We start from the raw sequence: 23,214 nt of genomic DNA on the forward strand, positions 1-23,214 counted from the left end.
TTAAGATTTATATTATTAATATATATATAAAAATCTAAGAATTTTAAGCGTATAAAAGCTTTAATCGATAGATAAATACTTATTACTCTATTATTAAATAATTCAAATAGAAAGTATAAGAAATTTATATATATCTTATTATATTAATATATATAAAAGAATAAGATAAAGCTAAGCTAAAAAATCTTAAATCTATATATATAATTAATTATAAATTTAGAGTTATTATATTCTTTAATTAAATCGACTAAGTTAGCTCGCTAGCCCTTCTAAGATTTCTTATTAAAAATTTATATATAGAAATTTTATACTCTAAAATAATTAGCTTTTTACGAATATTATTACTTTATAATTTCTTATATTATAGAGCTTAGTTTACGCTTTCTAACGATGTAAAAATTATAAAGTTTAATCTACTATTAGTGAATTAAATGAATATTTAAATATAATAGTTATATTAAACGCGTCTGAGATCGAATAATAATTCTTTCACTTATTTATATAATTATTATTCTTTAATTATTTTATTACTTCTATTAATTTCACTAATATAAATATAATCGTCTTCGATACCTCTCGCGAAAATGTTACTAAACGCTTTAAGTATATATATCTCTTTTACCCCCTTTTAGAGCCTCTATTAATATTTCTAGATCGTTTCTTAACGATTTTATTATTATTAGTAATCGAGGCTATAAGCGAGTTTAATAGTTATTTACTTAGTTAGTTACTTAGCTAATTACTTAATTTAATATTCTATAAGAGAAGAGGTAAGAGAAGAAACTATAATAGATAAATACGAAGAATATTATAGAGAATACTATAGAGAATACTACGAAGAAATTAAGCGATAATAAAATTATCGTCGTTAAAAATACGACTTAGCTCTTTAAGATCTTACATTATATACTCTCTACGATTTTATATTAAATTATTACTTAATAATTAAAAATATTATTATAATTTAATCTATTATCTCTATTATATTAATATAATATATTATTTTAATAACGTTATAAGAGAAAAATCTACTATATCGATTATAGCTAATTAGATCTCTATAGATAAGAATTATCTATCGAATAATATATATTTAAATAAATTAAAATTATTCGATATCTATAGCTATTTTATTATTCGAAAGATTTTACTATAATAGAAGATATTATAAAATTTATATTACTAATTAATACGTTATCTCTATTTCTTTTCGATATTTTAATACTTCTTACTATAAGAATATAATCTTTCTCTATTTTTTATAAATAATTATTATAAATTAATTTTTTATACTCGATATATCTTTCTAATTAGATCTTAGCGCGTCTCTTTTCATATATATATATCTATAGATTATATAGATTAATAAAATAACTTTATATTCTATTAACTTTATATAATATTAAGAACTATTTCTTAATAATAGTTCTAATTAAAAAAATAGATTATGAATTTAATTTATAGGTCTAAATCTATAAGTTAATAATATATTAGACTTTAATAAAATTATCATACTTCTTTATAAAGAAGATTATCTTCTTAAGCGAGATAATAAGAAATAAGTTATAGCTATTATTATAAAGAAATATCATAAGAAATAAAAGAATAAGAAGATCTTTAGAGATAATAATAATTTAGAATATAGAGATAATACTTTAGAATAAGGCCGAGATAGAAATAATAATAAAAATAATAATTATAACTTTAATCCCTCGTTAAATAATTTAAATAATATTTACTATAAGAGATTAGATAATATATCTAAGTATTTAAAATATCTATTACTATTAAATAAAAGTAAGAAGAGATATTAGCTATTTAACTACTAGACCCTTTATAACGAAAAGATATTTAATTAATTTCGAAATAATAATAATAATAGTAATAATAATTCGAACTTTAAGTCTAAAGCGAATATGATTAATATAATTAATAGGCCGGACGATTTCGTAAATTAAAATCATACTTATATTTTAGTAATAATCTATATTATAATCGATAATAAAGATATTATAAGAGATAAAGAGTATTAAGGCTATCTAGCTAATAGCTTAATATTTAAATTAGATAAAGAAATAATAAATAAAGAGCTCGAAATTAAGTCTTTTAATTATCTCTTAATTAAAATAGCTAAATCGTAAGAATTATAAGAGAATATAGAAAATTAGTTAATATCTTAGTTTAATATTAATCTAAAATTGAATAGTAAGATAAATCGAAAGACTAAAAATATCCTTAACTCTTTACTTAATTCTTTAGAGGATATCGAAATAATTAACGAATTGTTATATGAATTCTTAATTTATCTTTTTTTCTATATAGTATATATAGATAATTAACTTACTATTATATACGAATAAATAATAAACTTAGATTATATTAAATTTATATTCTTTAATAAAAATAAATTTATCGATTATTAATTATATTATATAAATATTATAATAATTAATAAAATTATTATTTAAATATAAAGTCGCGATATAATTAAAATAAAATAGCTATTATAGAATAGATTTAGAAATATTATAAAAGTTAGTAAAGTCTTATATGTTTTAAATCTTATATATAAACTATTTTTAATTAATTAGACTATACGAAAAGGATTTAAAATTATCTTTCTTAATAATAATTATTATATTCTTTAAGATAGTAAGCTTATTAATAACGCTTCGAAGATAAATAATATTTATATTCTTAATATCTTATAATTTATAATTAAGATTTATATATTTATTTAGAAAAATATAAAGATTTTAATAATAAGTCTAATATTTAATAAGAAAGCTATTAAGCTATAATATTATTAAATAAAATATTTAAATAAGATAAATTTTAAGAGACTAATTAATATAAGTAAAAATATTATATTAATTTAGAAATCTCGAATTAGATTAATATATAAGATCTATTTTAAGATTAAATTTATATAAAAGATTTTAAAAAGAGTATAATATAAGATATTCGAAAAATTTAATAAGATTTATATAGATTTAAGAGAATTTTTTAATATATCGTTTATTAATAAGATTAAGTATTATATACTTTTAATTAATTAAGTAATTCTTCGAATTTAATACTTTATATATAAATATAAGAATAAAATCTTTAAATTATTTTATAATTAAAAAACTTAGATAAAAAATAAATTCGATTATAAGATTAAGATAATTTATTTAAATAATAATATCGAATTTATTAATAATAAGTTTAAAGAATATTTTAAAAACTTCGAAATTATATAGAAGTTTATTATATTCTATATATCTAAATAAAATAAATTTAGCGAGATATAAAATTAAATTATTATAAATAAAGTAAGAGCTATATTTTTTAATTCGAAGTTATCTTAATATTTCTATTAGTCGAAAAGATATAATATAATATAAGATATTAATCTATTATATTATACTCTAATATAATATAAGATATTAATATTTATATAATTTTATATCTAATATAATATAAAATCTTAACGAAATATACTACGATATAATATATCTATAGTATTATATTATAAAATAATATATATATAAAATATTTCGTTAAGATTTCTATATTTAGAAGTATAAGTAGTTATTCTAGTTATTATTCTAGCTAATTATAACTAATACTATTATAGCTAATACTATTATAGCTAATACTATTATAACTAATACTATTATAACTATTATTATTATAACTATTACTATTATAACTATTACTATTATAGCTACTATATAATAATAGATTATTTAAATAATAAATAGTAATAGCTATAATAGTAGTAGTTATTAAAATATTAGATATATAATATATAGAATAAACGAATTAATTCTCTAAAATCTCTTCGAGATTAGATTCTAAATATAGTATAAAATTAAGTAACTAAAGAATACGATAGCTAGAATACGCGAGGGTTATATTTCGATAGTAGTTATAATAGTAATAATTATAATAGTAATAGCTATAATAGTAATAGCTATAATAGTAATAGATATAATAGTATTAACTATAATAGTATTAGCTATAATAATATTAGCTATAGTAATACTAGTTATAATAATAGTAGATATAATAATACTAGCTATAATAGTACTAGCTATAATAGTAATAGTTATAATAGTAATAGCTATAATAGTAATAGCTATAATAGTAATAGCTATAATAGTATATCGAATAAACGTAGATATAATTAGTCGTTAATTAGAATAATAATTAAAATAGCTACTTATACTTCTATATATAGAAATTTTAACGAAATATTTTATATATATATTATTCTATAGTATAGTATTATAGATATAGTATATCGTAATATATTTCATTAAGATTCTAAATCTATATTAGAAAAATGAAATAGTATTCGACTTTACTTATATTATATTTTAGTATAGTATAATATTACTTAATATGAAATATTTCATAAAATATACTATACCTTTTCGGCTAGTAAATATTTCATAGTTAGAATTATTTTATATTAAAATATATTAAAAGAACAAAAGTTTTATTACTCGCTTTTAAAATATAATATTATATAAAATATAGATAGATAAATAACTATATAAAGATTATATAAAGATTATTAATTATATAATCTAGATATATATATTTAAGAAAAAGTATAAGAAGCTCGATAAATATAGTAAGAAATATTAATTAATTAATTATAAAGATATAAACATCTTTTAAATATAGAACTTAGCTATTTAATAAGTAAAATAATCCTCTTATATCGATTTTGACGAATTATAAATAATAATAATTATAGTCTTAGATATCGGCTATTAGCTAGTTAAGATCATTAGTAATAATATAATAAATATATTTAATATAGAAGATAACTCTATAGTATATTAATATATATCTAAGATTAATATTAATACGACTTTTATTAATATAGATAAAATTAGAAATATTCTTTTTAATAAAAATATCGAAGAAATTAAAGAAATTAAAGATATAGAAGATAGTAATATAAGTTTAGAAAAATTTAATAATAAAGATATTAAAGAGATATCTCGAGGTAACTCTATTATTTATTTAGATTTATATCTTAATATAATATATAATTCTTAATTAAAATAAAATTCTATATCTTTTTAGAAAATTCTTTTAAATAATAAATAAAATAATATTAAAATATAGACTTAGAGAGTTATTACTTATATTAAATATAATAAAACTTTTAAATTAAAACGTCTATATTATAAGTAAGTTATATTAAATTATAAGAATCTAGATTATTATAATTTCGATTTTATTTTTAATTTTACTATTACTATTTAATAAATAATTAATATAAAAAATTATTAGATTACTGCGAAGATTAATAATTTTAAATTATTAACTTATAATTAGATAATAATTAATCTTTATATTAAATAATAAAAGAAGATTATAAATAAGTAAATAAATTTCTTTATTATAATAAATATTTAAAAGTTTATTTTAAGAATAAAGAATATATTAATTCTTATTAATAGATAGGTCTATAAGATAAAGAAGAAATTTAATAGCTTTATTCTCTATAAAGTACGCTAAATAATTTAAGATTTTAAATAAATCTATAATATTAAATATAATTAAATCTTTATCTTAATTATTAAATCTATATTATTTAAGATATTATTTATAATTATAATATATTATAATTTAAACTATAAGTAAATAAATATTATTATTATATTTCTTAATATACTATTAAAGAAAATTATTTATATAAAATAATTTAAAGAATATAAGAAGAAAGATAAAAAGATATATTTATTACTTAAAATACTATATAATTTAAAGTAATCGTTATAAGAATAATACTTTATTCTATAAGACTTTCTTATATTTAAAGAATTTAAATTAATCAAATTCGATTATTTACTCTTTATTAATAAGAAAATATAATTTATTATTAGCGTATATATAGATAATATTCAAATTTATAATTTTAAAGAATTAAAATAATATAAAAACTTAAATAAGATCTTTATAAACGATTCGCTATAATTAATCTTAAATTATACTTATACTATTTAGATATAAAAATTTAGAGAAATTATAAGAAGAGAATCGTTTAGATTATTTAAACGATATATTTAAAGAAGATATTATTACGATTTAATATAACTAATTATACTTCTATATTTATATTAATAATAGTAAATACTTAGCTATAAAAGAAATTAGTTAATAAGATTAAATTAGAAGTTATTTAGAAGTATTAATTAATAATAAAATCGATAATATACTCTATAATTTAGACTTATCTAAATATCTATTTTACTATTATAATTTTTTTATAATATAATTATAATCTTAATTCGAAATATATTATAATTATTAAATAAGTTATTTATTATCTAAAGAGAATACTAATTTATAATATTATATATAGAACGGCTAATATATTAAAAGATTATATAAATACTAATTAAATCTTAGATTAAGAGATCTATCGATTTCTTAAAGTCTATATATTCTTACTTTATAATAAGATAATTAATTAAATATCTAAATAATAATAGTCTATTATATTATTATCTTATAAGACTAAGTATATAATTTAAATTTAGATAGTAAAAAAAGTTATTTAATTAATTAGACTTCTAAGCGAATTAGATATTAACTTTAAATTATCTAATAGACTAATATTAATTAAAGTAGATAATTAGAGAGTTATAATATTAATTAAGAACCCTCGCTTTCACTTATATATAAAGTATATTAATATTTAATAATATTTTATATAAGATTAAATAAAAATCGAAGTAGTTATATTTAAATAGATATCTATTAATAATATAATTGCGAATAAGCTTATTAAAACCCTTATTAATAATAAATTCGCTATATTTATATATTAAATTAGACTTAAAAAGAGCGGATAGAAGAAATAATCTAAATTCGAACTATATAAGAATATTAGAATTAATAGTATTTCTAGCTATTATTTAAATTATATAAGAGTATTAAAATTAGCTAATAGAAGGCTAGTATTCTATATACTATTAAGTTCTAAATAGATATTATAACTACGTCTTATAATAGTAAATAGTCTTATTATAACTTTACATTATAGATAGATAATTACCTTTATTCTTACTATATACTTCTTTATAGAATAAAATAATAAATAATTATACTTCATAATATGAGATTATTAAAGATATATTATTTCTAATAAAGATTTAATTAAGTGCTAAATAAGTGCGAGATAGACATCTAAGAAACTTTAAAGATATTATATTCGATAAAAGCGATATTCTCTATAGATTTTTTCGATAGTAAGTAATATAGAAGTCTCTTAATATTATAGATACTAAATAGATGAGAATATAATAACAATAGCTAGTACTAGATCTAAATCGACCGAGATATTACTATTATTATTAAGAAATAATTCTAAGTAAAATTATATATATAAATAATATATAAATAATATATAAATAATATATATATAATATAATAATTATAATTAATTATATAAATCTATAGTAGAAGAAGTCTCTATAGTATCGTAGTATTAAGATATTAAGCTTAATCGAGACGTCTAGTAAAGAAATTCGTAATACTTCTCTTAATATTTTTTTCTTAAAAGTATCTTTAAATCTATTATATAGCTTATTAATAACTCTTATAAAGTCTTATTAATATTTTTATATATATTATCTTATTATATATAAACGTAGTTATAAATAAGATTTTAAATTAATTATCTTATTTATAATTATAATATACTTAAAGATAATATTTAAAAACTTAATTTTATCTTCTAATTTAATTATTAATTTAAAAATATAATATAATATTAAGTTTATATTTTATATTTAGAATATTAAGATAATATTATTTAGAATTTACTTATAAATAATAAGCTTTAATTCGAAATAAAAGTTATATATTATATTATATAATAATATAAACTTTCGCTATAAGATATTAATAAGATTATTAATTTTAAGATTATTTATACTTATTATAATTGTTATATATTTTATAAGTAAAGGTCTATAAATTAAATTTATAATTATTTCTTTTAATTAGAGTTATTAAGTAAATTTAATAAGCGATCTTTAATAAGTAATATTTAAACTCTTTATCTTAAAATATATATAAGATTAAATCTTATAATTCTTTTTTTATCTAAAAGCTTATATATTATTCTATATTTAAAGAAAAAATTAAAATTTTTTAATAGAAAGTTAAAATGTTATTCTAAAATTAAATAATATGTCTCTGTTTTTTGATTAAGGCTGTCGAGCGAACTTTAAAGAGCGATATTTAAATTTTTTGTCTTAAAATATTTATAAGACTAAATTTAATAATTCTTTTTTTATTTAAAAGTTTATATTATATTCTATAATTTAAAAGAAAAATCTTAAAATTTTAATAGAAAATAAAAAAGTTATTCTAAAATTAAATAATGTATATCTATTTTTTAATTAGGGCTGTTCGACTGTCGAGCGAACTTTAGTAAGTAATAATTGAATTCCTTACGCTTTAATAATTATAAGACCAAATTTTGGAATTTTTTTATTTCTAAGAAGCGCAAGTTACGGACTATAATTGAAAAAAGAAATTATAAAATTTTAATAGAAGATAGTAAAGTTATTAGAGGATTAAAAGTAGAGATAAAGATTTTTAATAGTTACGAATACTAATTTATTTACCCGCGATATCTAATTAAAAAATATAAATCTAACGAATTAATAATTAACTGTATATATAAATTCAAGGTTTTCTAGTTTAGCTCTATCTTATTCTTTTATATATACTAATTAGCTTATCTATTAAAATTAAAATTTTATTATAAATTTTATTAATATATAAATCTCTTATAGATAATAAATCTATAATAAAATCTAATATTATAGTATAAAAAGAATTATATTATCTAGTAAGATTAACGTTAACTAGCTATAAAGTTTATATTTATAATTAAGATAAGTATAAATATACTTCGTTATATCGCTTATTATATTTATTTAATAATATTTAAATCTAATAGTTTTCTTAATATATTTATAAGTAAAATACTTAATATTAGAGTTATTATAATTTATATAAAATCTCTTTCTTTATAATAGATTTATTTAAAATATAAATTATAAGATTATATTATAATAGACTATTCTTATTAACTCTTTATTTCGAAAATCTATTTTACTTAATAGCGTATTTTTAATATTACTTCTTATTTATAATAAATGTTTTTTTATATTATAATTTAAGTAATTATATTATTATTAATTCTTATAATTTTAAATAAAATCTCTTTAACTTTAAAATTTAATAAATTAGAAATTAAGAAAATATTATAATATTTAGAATATATAATTATTTATTAAATACTCTTTTATTTAAATTTATAATTTAAATATTTACGATAATAATATTATTTAATTACTTAATTAATATTATAAATTTAACTATAATAAATACGATATTATATTTTTATAAATTAAATTAATATTTTTAAATACGAAGCTTATTCTATAAGATAAAAAAATATTATTATTATTATTATTATCGCTATTATTTAATTTAATATTATTAAATCTTCTTAATAATATATTTATAGAATTAAGATTTTTCTTATAAAATTTATTTATAAAATTAAATATAGCTAATTTTTTAATTTAGCGAATTTACTTTATATTAAACTTCTTTATTATTATAAAATAATATAAATTATTATAATTTAAGATTATATAAATAGAATATTTACTATCTTATAAGTAATATCTTTAATTATTAAAATTTAATATAATTATATATAGCTTTTTATTAGATATAATCTAGCGAAGTTTAACGCTTTTAAATTTATAGCTAAAAAATATAAGAAGATATTATTATTTATTTTTATTTAGTTAATTAAATATATTATCTATATTTACTTTAAAAAATCTTAATCTTTTTAATAAATAATATTTCTTAATTATAATACTTAATATAAATATAATAATAAATACTCGCTTAAGTATTTTAAAAGTATTTTATTATTTTCTATTAAATATAAAAGATAATCTAATCTTATCTTTCTTTACTATTTAAATTAAATTTATTAAAAATATAGTTATCTATAAAAAGTCTTATATAATCTTTAATTTTAATTATTTAGTAATGATTTAAATACGTAATAATCTTATTTAAATACTATATTACTTTATTAAAAATCTTAGAAAAATAATCTTATTATAATTAAAAGTATATTTTGATAGCTTTATATAGATTTAATACTTTAATAATATATTTAATACTTTTATATATATTCTTAATATAACTCTTATATTTTAATATAGATTAATATATTATCTAAATATATTATATAAATACTTTATTTATATAAATTTAGAAGATTATAAGAGTATTTATAAGATTAAAAGATATTATTTAATACTTAAACTAGTTATAGCGAGTTTAAAAGATAATTCTTTATTTATCTTTCTTTTATACTTATATTATATAATAAGTTTAAATCTATAAATTAAATTTATAAAAAGTAGTTTTTCTTTTTTTCTAATATCGAAATTAAATTTTACTCTCGAATAGTAAAAATACTTTAATTTAAGATTTACTTAGATTTATAAGATCGAATTTCATAATTTTTATATTATTAAAAAGTATAAAATAAGTTCTATAATTTAGAAAAATGATAGTAAAACTTAAATAGAGAAAAGAGAGATTATATTAATAATAAGTTTCTTAGAAAGTTAATTAACTTTAAATTAATAAGAAGTTAATTTTAATATCTATTATAGTTTAACTATATTACTTATTATTATTTCTTATAATTTATAGAATTTATAGAATTTATAAAATTTATAGAATTTATAGAATCTTTATTAATTTTCATAATTTTTATAACTTTTATAATTTCATAATTCTTTAGCGAGAGAGATTAATAGATTTAAATATTATTAAGATTATTATTACTTAATTATTTAAGTTTATATTAAAGAATATTTTTAATAGAGTAAATAAATTTTTAATAAGTAATATTTAAATTTCTTATCTTTAAAAACTTATGAGATTAGATTTAATAATTTTCTTCTTATTTAAAAGTATAGGTTCTACTCTATAATTAAAAAAAGAATTAATAGAAAAAAGAGAAGTTATATAAATAATAAGTTTCTAAAAGTTAATTAACTTTAAATTAATCTAAATTTAATTAATAAGAGGTTAAATTTAATATCTATTATAGATTATTCATATTAACTATTCTTATTCTTATCATTATAATTTATACAATTTTTATTAATTTTACGATTTTTACGATTTTTACGATTTTTTAGCGAGAGAGATTTAAAGATTCCAATCGAGGACGGAGCGAAATAGTTTCGAATTTTATTAATATTATTATTAATCGAATATTTAAACTTATATAAAAGAATAAAATTAATAAAATTAATAAGTATTTAAGAAGTAATACTTAAATACTCTACTTCTTAATATTTATAAGACTAAATTTAGATATTTTTTATTATTTAAAAGTATAAACTATATTTTATAATTCCAAAAAAAATCTTAGTTTTAATAAAAAATAAAGAATTTATTTTAATATTAAATAATATATATCTATTTTTTAATTAGAACTGTCGAACGAACTTTAATAAATAATATTTAAATGCCTTACGCTTTAATAATTATAAGATTAAATGTAAATATTCTTTTTTTATTTAAAAGTCTAATCTACGTTCTATAGTTTAAAAAAAAAAATTAAAATTTTAATAGAAAATAAAAAAGTTATTCTAAAATTAAATAGTCTATATCTATTTTTTAATAAGACTATCGACTATAGAGTAAATTTAATAAGCGAACTTTTAATAAATAATATTTAAATTCCATACTTTAAATATTTATAAGATTAAATTTTAAAAAGCTTTCGTTTATAAGAAGTATAAGTCGCGCTCTATAATAAAAAAAAATCTTAAAAATTTAATAAAAAAAAAAGTTTATTCTATTTATAAATAATATATATATATCTTTTTAATAAGAGAGACGCGAAAGGGCTAATAAGCTTATTTAGTCGATTTAATTAAAGAGCGTAATAATCTTAAATTTATAATTAGCTATTTATATAAATTTAAGATTTTATAACTTAACTCTATCTTATTCTATTATTAATATATTAGTATATATAAAAGAATAAGATAGAGCTGAACTAGAAAATCTTAAATTTATATATATAGTTAATTATTAATTCGTTAGATCTACGCTTTTTATTTAGATACCGCGGGTAAATAAATTAGCGTTTATAATTATTAAAAATCTATATATAAAAGTCTTATATTCTAAAATAACTATCTCTCTAAAAATACTATTATTTTATAATTTCGTAAATTATAGAGCTTAGTTTACGCTTTCTAACGATATAAAAATTATAAAGTTTAATTTACTATTAGTAAATTAAATTAATATTTAAATATAATAGTTATATTAAACGCGTCTAAGATCGAATAATAATCCTTCTATCTATTTATATAATTATTATTCTTTTATTATTTTATTAATTCTATTAATTTTATTAATATAAATATATTTACTCTCGATATCCTCGTACTTAATTAAATAAGAGAAGAATTTATAATAAGCGAATATAAAGAATATTATAAAGAATATTACGAAGATAATTATTAGTAGTAGTAATATAATAAATTTATTCTTTATAATCTTATATTAATCTACTTAGCTAATATAAGAGAAATTAATATAATAAATAAATATAGAGAATACTACGAAGAAACTAAACAATAATAAGACTCTTAATATTAAGAATACGATTTAGCTCTTCAAGATCCTACGTTATATACTTTCTATAATTCTATATTAAATTATTACTTAGTAAACGAAGAATATTACTATAATTTAATTTATTATTTTTACTATATTAAGAAGTAAGAGAAAAACTATTATAGATAAATATAAAGAATATTATAGAGAGATTAAGTGATAATAAGGCTTTTAGCACTAAGAATATAGTTTAACTCTTTAAAATCTTACGTTATATACTCTCTACGATTTTATATTAAATTATTATTTAATAAGCGAAGAATACTACTATAATTTAGCTTATTATTTTTACTATATTAAGAAGTAAGAGAAGAAATTATAATAGGTAAATATAAAGAATATTACGAAGAAATTAAGTAATAATAAGACTCTTAGTATTAAGAATACGACTTAGCTCTTTAAGATCCCACGTTATATACTCTTTACGATTTTATATTAAATTATTACTTAGTAAGCGAAGAATATTACTATAACTTAGTTTATTATTCTTATTATATTAATATAATATACTACTATAATAACGTTATAAGAGAAGATATATATTTAAATAAATTGAAATTATTCGATGTCTATAGCTATTTTATTATTCGAAAAACTTTACTACGATAGAAGATATTATGAGATTTATATTACTAATTAGCACGTTATTTTTATTTCTTTTTAATTTTTCGATACTTCTTATTATTAGAATATAGCCTTTCTCTATTTTTTATAGATAATTATTACGAATTAATTCTTTACACTTAATATACCTTTCTAATTAAATTTTAGCGCGCCTCTCTTCGTATATATATATCTATATATTATATAGATTAAATTAATTTTATAATAGTAAAAGTAGGTTAAAAACGTACAGTAAGCGATTAGAGTTCGATTTAATTTAGAACTAGAGCTAAAATTCGATTTAACTTAGAAAAATTCAACTTTATAAATTTAATTCATAGGTCTTTACTTATATAATAGAATAAGATAGAGCTAAGCTTAAAAATCTTAAATTTATATATATAGTTAATTATAAATTTAAGGTTATTACGCGTTTTAGCTAGACTATCTAAGTTAATTCGCTAGCTCTTTTAAGCTTTCTTATTAAAAATTTATATATATAAGTCTTATACTTTAAAATAATTAACTCTCTATAAATATTATTTCTTTATAATTTTATAAATTATAGAGTTTAATATACGCTTTCTAACGATATAAAAATAATAAAGTTTAGTCTACTATTAATAAATTAAGTTAATATTTAAATATTATAATTATATTAAACGCGTTCGAGATTAAATAATAATTCTTTTATCTATTTACTATATTTCTTCTATAATTTTATTAATTTATTAATTATAAATATATTTACTCTCGATATCTCTTACTTAAATATTACTAAGTATTTAAAATATATATTTCTTTCGTCTATCTTTTAAATCTCTTATTAATCTCTCTATTACTAGTAATTAAAATCGTAAATAAACTTAATAACTATTTACTACTATTTATAAACGCGTTAAAAGACTCTTAAAAAGAGTCTAAACGGATTTATAGCTATCGTTCTCTTCTATATATTACTCGATTAATCGCTTAGTTAATATTATATACTCTATTAGCTTAGTAATTTACTTAGTTAGATTATTAGCTAGTTACTTAATTATTTACTTATTTAATTTCTTAGCTAGTTATTTAATCTAATACTCTATAAGAGAAAGAGTAAGAGAAGAAATTATAATAGATAAATACGAAGAATATTATAAAGAATATTACGAAGAATACTACGAAGAAATTAAGCGGTAATAAAACTTTTAGTACTAAGAATACGACTTAGCTCTTTAAGATTTCATATTATATACTCTTTATAATTTTATATTAAATTATTACTTAGTAAGCGAAGAATACTACTATAACTTAGTTTATTATCTCTATTATATTAATATAATATATTACTATAATAATATTATAAGAGAAGAATTTACTATAACGATTATAGTTAATTAGACTTTTATAGAAGAAATTATAATAGATAAATATAAAGAATATTACGAAGAATATTACGAAGAATATTACGAAGAAACTAAGCGGTAATAAAATTATTATTATTAAGAATACGACTTAGCTCTTTAAAATCTTATATTATATACTCTTTATAATTTTATATTAAATTATTACTTAATAAGCGAAGAATATTACTATAATTTAATTTATTATTCTTATTATATTAAGAAGTAAGAGGAGAAACTATAATAAATAAATATAAAGAATATTACGGAGAATACTATAGAGAATACTATAGAGAAATTAAGCGATAATAAGATTCTTAATATTAAGAATACGACTTAGCTCTCTAAGATCCCACGTTATATACTCTCTATAATTCTATATTAAATTATTACTTAGTAAGCGAAGAATACTACTATAACTTTATCTATTATTTTTATTATATTAATATAATATATTACTATAATAACGTTATATAAGAAGATTTACTATAATAATTATAGTTAACTAAGTCTCTCTAAAAGAAATATCGAACGATATATATTTAAACGAATTAAAATCATTCGATATCTTACTCTAATAGCTATTTTATTATTTAAAAGATTTTACTATAATAGAAGATAATATAAGATTTATATTACTAATTAATATATTATCTTTATTTCTTTTTAATATTTTAATACTTCTTATTATAAGAATATAGTCTTTCTCTATTTTTTATAAATAATTATTATAAATTAATTCTCTATACTTAATACACCTTTCTAATCTAATCTTAACGCGCTTCTCTTTATCTATATATTATTTATATATAAGTTAAAAACGTATAGTATACGATTAGATTTTAATTTAACTTAGAGCTAAAGCTAAAATTTCATTTAATTTAAAAAATTTCAACTTTATAAATTTAATTTATAAGTCTTTACTTATAATAAATTAATATATATTATAAATCTTAATCTTAATAAAATATTTTATATATATAAATATTAATCTTAATAAAATATTTTATATATATAAATATTTTTAATATTTTTAAGAGTAGTAATAATAAATAAATATTTTTAATAATTATCTTATTAAGATCTCGATAATTAATATATAATTATAGCGAATTATTTAATTTCTTAATAAATAGTATTAATAAGTTAATTCAACTAGTTAAAGATTAATTTTACTTTCTTTTAAATATAATATTTAAATAATCTCTAATTATTATAGATATTCTTATATAATATATTATAAATTAAATTATTTTTAAGTAATTTATTAGATAGTAAATCGATAGAATATTTAATCTAGTTATATATATTAAGACTATTAAATAATTTATCTATAAAAACCTTTAATAGACCTTTAAGTTATTTAGATATATTAGAGTTATTTAATTATATAATATTATATTATTACTATACGAGTAAAGGCCTATAAATTAAATTTTTAATTTTTTTTTAATTAGAGCTATCGAGAAGCGATCTTTAATAAGCGATCTTTGATAAGCGAACTTTGATAAGCGATATTGGAATTCCTTGCCCTTTAATAATTATAAGACTAAATTTAAAAATTCTTTTTTTATCTAAAAGTTCATATTTCGTTTTATAGTTTAAAAAAAATCTTAAAATTTTAATAGAAAAAAAAAAAGTTTTTCTATATATTAATAACGTATATCTATTTTTTTTGATAGTTACGAATATCTAATAGTTACGAACGCTAATTTATTTATCTACGATAACTTAGTTAATCTAATTAAAGAGCGTAATAACTCTAAATTTATAATTGATTATATATATAAATTTAAGATTTTTAAGCTTAGCTCTATCTTATTCTTTTATATATACTAATAACTTTATTATAAATATTTTTATTATTTTTAAAGAAAATCTAATATAAGAGTATAATAAATACTTATTCTAGATTATATATAATTACTCTATTAACTAATAATATATATTATTTTATATCTATTATTATAATATCTATTTACTTCTTATCGCTTATAAAAAATCGCGATAGATCTAGAATTATTTATATTAATAAATATTAAAATTAATATTATATATTTAAGAAAAATTAAAAATAATATTATATTCTTATATATTTTTAATATATATTTTTAGAGTTTACTCTTACTTTTTTTTAACTATTTACGAGATTAAAGATTAAATTATACTTTTTATATAAAAATATTTAATAATTATTAATAATATATATTAATATTAGCGTATATTTAAATTAGAAAATTTAGATCTTTTTAATAAAAGATTATAATATAAAGATTTTATTATTATTAATATTTATTAAAGTAATTATTTTATAATTTTTATTTAACGTAATAATTTTATCTCTTAATAATAAAGAGTAAAATTATTATTTAATAAATAGCTTATTTAATTTTATAGTAATAAGTATTAAACTATATATTTTCTCTTATTAAAGCTATAATTATATACTTTATTATTTATAATATAATTTAAATATTTAAAAAAGTTCTTATAATAATTTAACTACTTATAATTATAATATTATATTTTAATAAAAAATATCGTATACTTAAAATAAGAGTTACTATCTTTAACTTTAATTTATATAAATTTTTTATTTTATAATATTAAAGAGAATAAATTTTTCTTTTAATTCTATTAGCTTTTTATATACTATCTTTTAAACTTTATAAAATAATAATTAGTACTTCTCTAATTACTTATCTTTTTTTTTAAATAAATTTTATTTAAAATAAAAAAATCTTTTATTTTTTCTAATCTTTATTTTATATTTTAATATTATTTTAATAATATAATATGAATAATATATTAAATAATCTTCTTTATCGCTTTTAAAGAAATTTTCTCTTTTATTCTATCTTATAAGACTTTTATATATTTTATATTAATTATATAACGATTCTATTATAATTAAAATATAATAAGATAATTATTAAAGCTTATTATTAATTATATATTTTTTATAATTAATTTAGCTAATTAGCGATTTATATTATAAAGCTTTATAATTAAATTATTAATTTAATTTAAATAAAACTCTTAATATTCTATTTACGCTGCGTAACGAGGCGAAATAAAGCGAGATTTTAGATATTTAATACTATCTTACTTGAAATCGAGGTTTTTAACGAGATAAGATAGATTAAAATAAGATTTTTTATCGAGGTTACGAGAGTATCTTATTATTTTTATTAAGTCTATTAATTAAATTAGCTCGAGACTATTACTCTTATAATATTCTTATAAATATAATCTTATATATCTTCTAATTATCTTTCTAAGTATTTATATCTTATACTCTAATTTAAATTATAATATTATATTCTATACTCTATTTTATTCTATTCTTAATATATAGTATTAAAATTTAAGAAGATTACTTCGAAATATTTAAAGTTTATCGAGTTAATGAAATATATCTCGAAATCTCGCTTTAGATCGAGGCGAGATCAGAGTTTTAAGGAAACTCGAAATCTCGCTCCGAAATCTCAGAAACTTCGTCGAGATTCCTCGCTCCGTTACGCAGCGTAATTGTATTTAAATAAATTCTTTAATTTTATATAATTTTATATCTCTAATATTTCTTTAAATCTACTTTCTAATATTAACTAAATAAAATAAAAAAATAGCGAGTTTTTTTCTTTATATATATAAAAGTTAATATAAGATATTAAAGCGATATAATTATTATAATCTTAAAAAAATATAATTATTAAAGTATAGTTATTAAAATATTAAATATTAATTATTTTAATAATATTTATCTTCTTATAACTCGAATTATAAGAATACCTATTACTATACTAGCGATAATATTTTTATATATTCTATATTTTAATAGATTTAATTTTTTTAATAACTAGCTATTTCTTAATAATTAACTTTAAAAATTAAAAATATTAAATTTAAATTAAGTCTATAAGACGAAAGTCTTTATCTATAGATAGAGAGTTATTAAATATAATACTTTAACGATTATTATTTTCGCTAATAATATTATTAAAATTAATATTATATTTACTTAATTATATAATAAGTATATTTTAATAAAAGTTATCTATTAAGTTAAAAATGTCGCTAATAAATTATAATTAAATATTTTTATATTATAAATTAATAGAATTAATTTATAAATTATTTATTATAGCTAATTAAATAACTTTATATAAATAAAATTATTAAAATTATAAGATAATAAAATCTCTTTTTAATAAAACTACGTAATAGTTAGATAATTATAAGATTTAGATATATAACTATAAGAGTATATAGATAAATTATTAGATAAACTAATAACTAAAAGAAAAAAGAAGAAGAAAAGAAAACTCGTAAGTATTTAAGATTTTTATTAAATATATTAAACACTCGTTTTAACTATATAGTTTATAGTCTAATAAGTAATATAAGCGATATCTATTAATTAGCTATAAGTAATATAATAATTATAAAAATAATATTAATATATATAAAAGAATAAGATAAAGCTAAGCTAAAAAATCTTAAATTTATATATATAGTTAATTATAAATTCGAGATTATTACGTCTTTTAGCTAGACTATCTAAATTAATACGCTAGCCCTTCTAAGCTCTCTTATTAAAAAAATAGATATATATTATTTACATATAGAATAACTTTTTTATTTTCTATTAAAATTTTAAATTCTTTTTTTAAATTATAGAATAAAATATAGGCTTTTAGATAAAAAAAGAATATTTAAATTTAGTCTTATAATTATTAAAGCGTAAAAAATTTAAATATCGCTTATTAAAGTTCGCTCGATAGTCGAATAGCTCTAATAAAAAAATAGATATATATTATTTAATTTTAGAATAACCTTTTTATTTTCTATTAAATTTTTAAGATTTTTTTTTAAATTATAGAATAAATTATAGATTTTTAGATAGAAATAGAGTTCTTAATATAGTCTTATAATTATTCAAGCGTAAGAATTTCATATATCGCTTACTAAAGTTCGCTTATTAAAGATCGCTTATCTACTTACTTAATAATTCTAATTAAAAAAAAATTATAAATTTAATTTATAGATCTTTACTTATAATGATTAAAAGAATAATATATTATTAATATATTTTTATATATCTATTAGTAACTTAGTTAGAAAAGCTTAATCTTAAAGATATTTACGCTTAATAGCTAGATATCTTTATTTAGACTTAAATATCTATTTATAAAATTCTTATAAAATTCTTATAAAACTATTATAAATCATCTCTTTCCCTTTAAAAAGCTTATTCTCGAACTTCGAAAGAAGATAGTATAAAAATCGTAATATTCTAGAAACTCTTTTCTCGAAAGATCTACGATTCTAAGAGTAATATATTCTATACTTCGAGATTTATTCTTTTAAAGACTTCTAAATACTCGCTTATTATAAGACTCTAAATTTATCTATATAGACTATTAAGTAAAAGATCTTTAATCTTATTTTTATATTAATATAATATGAAAATAGAGTTATATTTAAGTCTATAGCCTCGCCTTAGCGTATATAAATTAAAGTTTAGACCTATTTTAGCCGATCTCGAAGTTTCTTCTCGAATGTTTACTTATTTCTTAAGCTTTATATTAGACGTTCTATTCGAAAAAATCTAATTTAAATAAATCTATTCTATTTGAAATTCTTATTTATATAAAGCGTCTTATTTAAAAGTATTTAATTTTAAGACTTATCTTCGACGTGATTATTATCTAAGCGACTCTCTAAAAAAATCAAGTTTCTAATTTTTAATAGAGGATTTAAGCGTTCTTAAATTCTTAACTTTTAAATATTAATTAAGTATATTACTCTTAACTATAGCTAGTATTACTTTAAGATAATTACTAGTTAAATACTTTAAATTATTTTTAACTCGAAATAGAGCGTAGATATTATTTTTAGTAACTTAGTTAAGAAAGCTTAATCTCGAGAATATCTACGTTTAATAGCTAAATATATTTATTTAAATCTAAATATCTACTTATAAAATCTTTATAAAACTCTCGTAAATCTATCGTAGAATCTTTATAAGAGCATTATTAATAATATCTTTATTTATATTTATATATTATTAAATTATAATATAAAATTATAAATTAATTAATTAATTAATTAAGATAATAATTTAGATAAATAAGTTTTAAGTAAAAACTTAGTAAATATTAATATATAAAATCTAGCTCGAAGAATTCTATAATAATATTCTTAAATAATCTTATAAGTATAACGAGTATTATAATATTCTTTCTAAGATTCTATTAATATATATTAAAATATAAGAGAGAAGTTAATAATATTATCTCTAAGAACTTTAATTTAAGTCTTTTAAAAATAAATAATTTAAGATACTTTATTAAAAATTAAGAAAAAAAAAGTGTGAATTTATAATATTTAAAGAAAAGTAGTTTTTAATTAAGTATATAGTAAAAAATTATATATAAAAGAAATTACTTATTTTCTTTTTCGATTAATCTTAATAAAGATGTTATATAAAAAACGGTTAATGTAGCGAATATCGGGTTTTCTACTTACACTCTAGGGGAAGGGCCTTACGAAATTTCGGCCCGGAAAAAGGTTTTTCCGACTCACTACCACCAACCCTTCCGAATACCAGAAGTGAGTTATGACGCTGACGAATAGCGTCTTGGCACTCCATCAAAAGCCGCGGGGATTCTTAAGTCTCTAAAACCCTGCATCCCTGCATCTGACGACGCGTAACACAACAAAGGTCTTACACTTCGCTTGATGACTTGGCTTTCCACCCCACGGCTTCGATGCTCAATTCCCGCCAATTGCCTTATTACCATTCCAACTCTTCGGGCGCCCTGTGTCTTCCGCTTTCACTGTGGGCGCTGGAATACGTTGCAAAGATATCCGAGAGGTGTTTTCTCCACTACACAACCATCTTATTTCGACATCATGGCGATGGGCTCTGCTTCGTCCGCCCGCTTTCGCCCGATATATAACTGGCAGGATGATGTTGAAGATCTCGAGGACTATCGTTGGGGGGGCTATCATCCGATCCGACTAGGCGATGATTTGTCCAACAGGCGCTATTACATCGTGCACAAACTTGGATATGGGAGGTCTTCAACTGTCTGGCTGGTCAGAGACCGCGTGGAGAACCGATACGTTTCTCTCAAAGTCATCACAGCAAGACATTCGAAGCTGAGTCCGGAAGTCGACGTTAGGAACCGCTTACGTTGCGGAGACCGGCATCATCCGGGTCACCCCTTTGTTCTTTCTCCACTGAATGAATTCTACATTGATGGACCTAATGGCCGCCACCTATGTCTGGTCAGTGAGCTGGCTGGGCCGAGTGTCTTGGAGGTGAAAATGGCGGCGGAACATGGCATGCTATCAATTGAAGCTGCGCAAAATATCACTGCACAGCTGGCCCTAGGATTGAGTTACGTACACTCTTGCGGTGTAATTCACGGAGGTTAGTATCCTCCCTCCCTCCATGGGTGGGCCTTCAATCCGTTCCAAAAACGAAGCTTGACGTTGCTCACGCTGTATCAGATATACATACGCACAATGTGGCGTCTCAAATCCCCAATCTCGATTCCTGGACTGCGGAGAAAATCTATGAAAATTTTGGCGAGCCAGAAAGGAGCCCGATATCACGATGCGACAATGAGCCCTTAGGTCCAGAGGCTCCACCTTATGCTGTTCCACCAGCTTATTTCTGGAGCATAGGTGAAGAGGACCTGACCAAGCAGATAAAGATTATCGACTTTGGTGAGGCATCCTTTTCCCAGGATGAACGAAAGAAATTGCACACCCCGATGCCGTTTCGGGCCCCCGAGTCATTCTTCGGTGAATTGATAGGACCGGCGGCCGATGTTTGGGCCTTTGGTTGTACAGTCTTCAACGTCTTCGCTAATGGTCAACTCTTTGATGGCTTCATGCCGAGCGAAGATGCTATCCTGGTTGGGATGGTTGACTCCTTAGGCGTTCTTCCTCCTCAGTGGTGGGAGAAATGGGAATGCCGAAGCTACTACTTCTCGAGCGACAGAACACCAAAGGCCAGCATTACCGCCCATGATCCTGGGCCGTCGAAGCCGCTTGCACTACGAATACAGGAGATGAGATCTAGCGGAGACCAGTCGGAGGGAGCCCTCAGACCGTTCAAACCCGATGAGATGGTCAACCTACAAAATCTTCTGGCGGCCACTCTGAAGTATCTTCCATTCGAACGGGTAACGGCCGATGATGTTTCGAAGCTGGAGTGGATACACGAGTTATTCTTAAGATCAAGAACCAATGAATCCGATGCCTTATAGACTAACCCTCTGCCTTCACAGACAATGCGCCAGCCAACCACATAGTTGACCCGAGTAGACCTGCTAGCATGAGACTGTTCATGATAAATATTAAGATGTTAGGGGCATGGGGGCGCGGGGAGAGGATATATGTAAGATCCTCGTGAGCTTGGGAGGGGAAGATTAAGGCT

The 23,214-nt window shown here is 18.6% G+C and overlaps 1 protein-coding gene across 1 annotated transcript; it reads left to right on the top strand.

Annotated features, from left to right (window-relative positions):
* Positions 1 to 21,677: 21,677 nt before the first annotated feature.
* HO133_000026 (uncharacterized protein) lies at positions 21,678 to 23,044 on the top strand (the record flags this gene model as incomplete). The annotated part of the gene is made up of 2 exons (XM_037290966.1): positions 21,678 to 22,200; positions 22,281 to 23,044. The coding sequence occupies 2 exons, from the start codon at positions 21,678 to 21,680 to the stop codon at positions 23,042 to 23,044; spliced, it is 1,287 nt and encodes a 428-aa protein (XP_037157840.1).
* Positions 23,045 to 23,214: the final 170 nt, after the last annotated feature.

Source organism: Letharia lupina (assembly GCF_014066315.1).
Source record: "Letharia lupina isolate WasteWater1 chromosome Unknown contig_1, whole genome shotgun sequence".
Classification (NCBI taxonomy): Eukaryota; Fungi; Ascomycota; class Lecanoromycetes; order Lecanorales; family Parmeliaceae; genus Letharia; species Letharia lupina.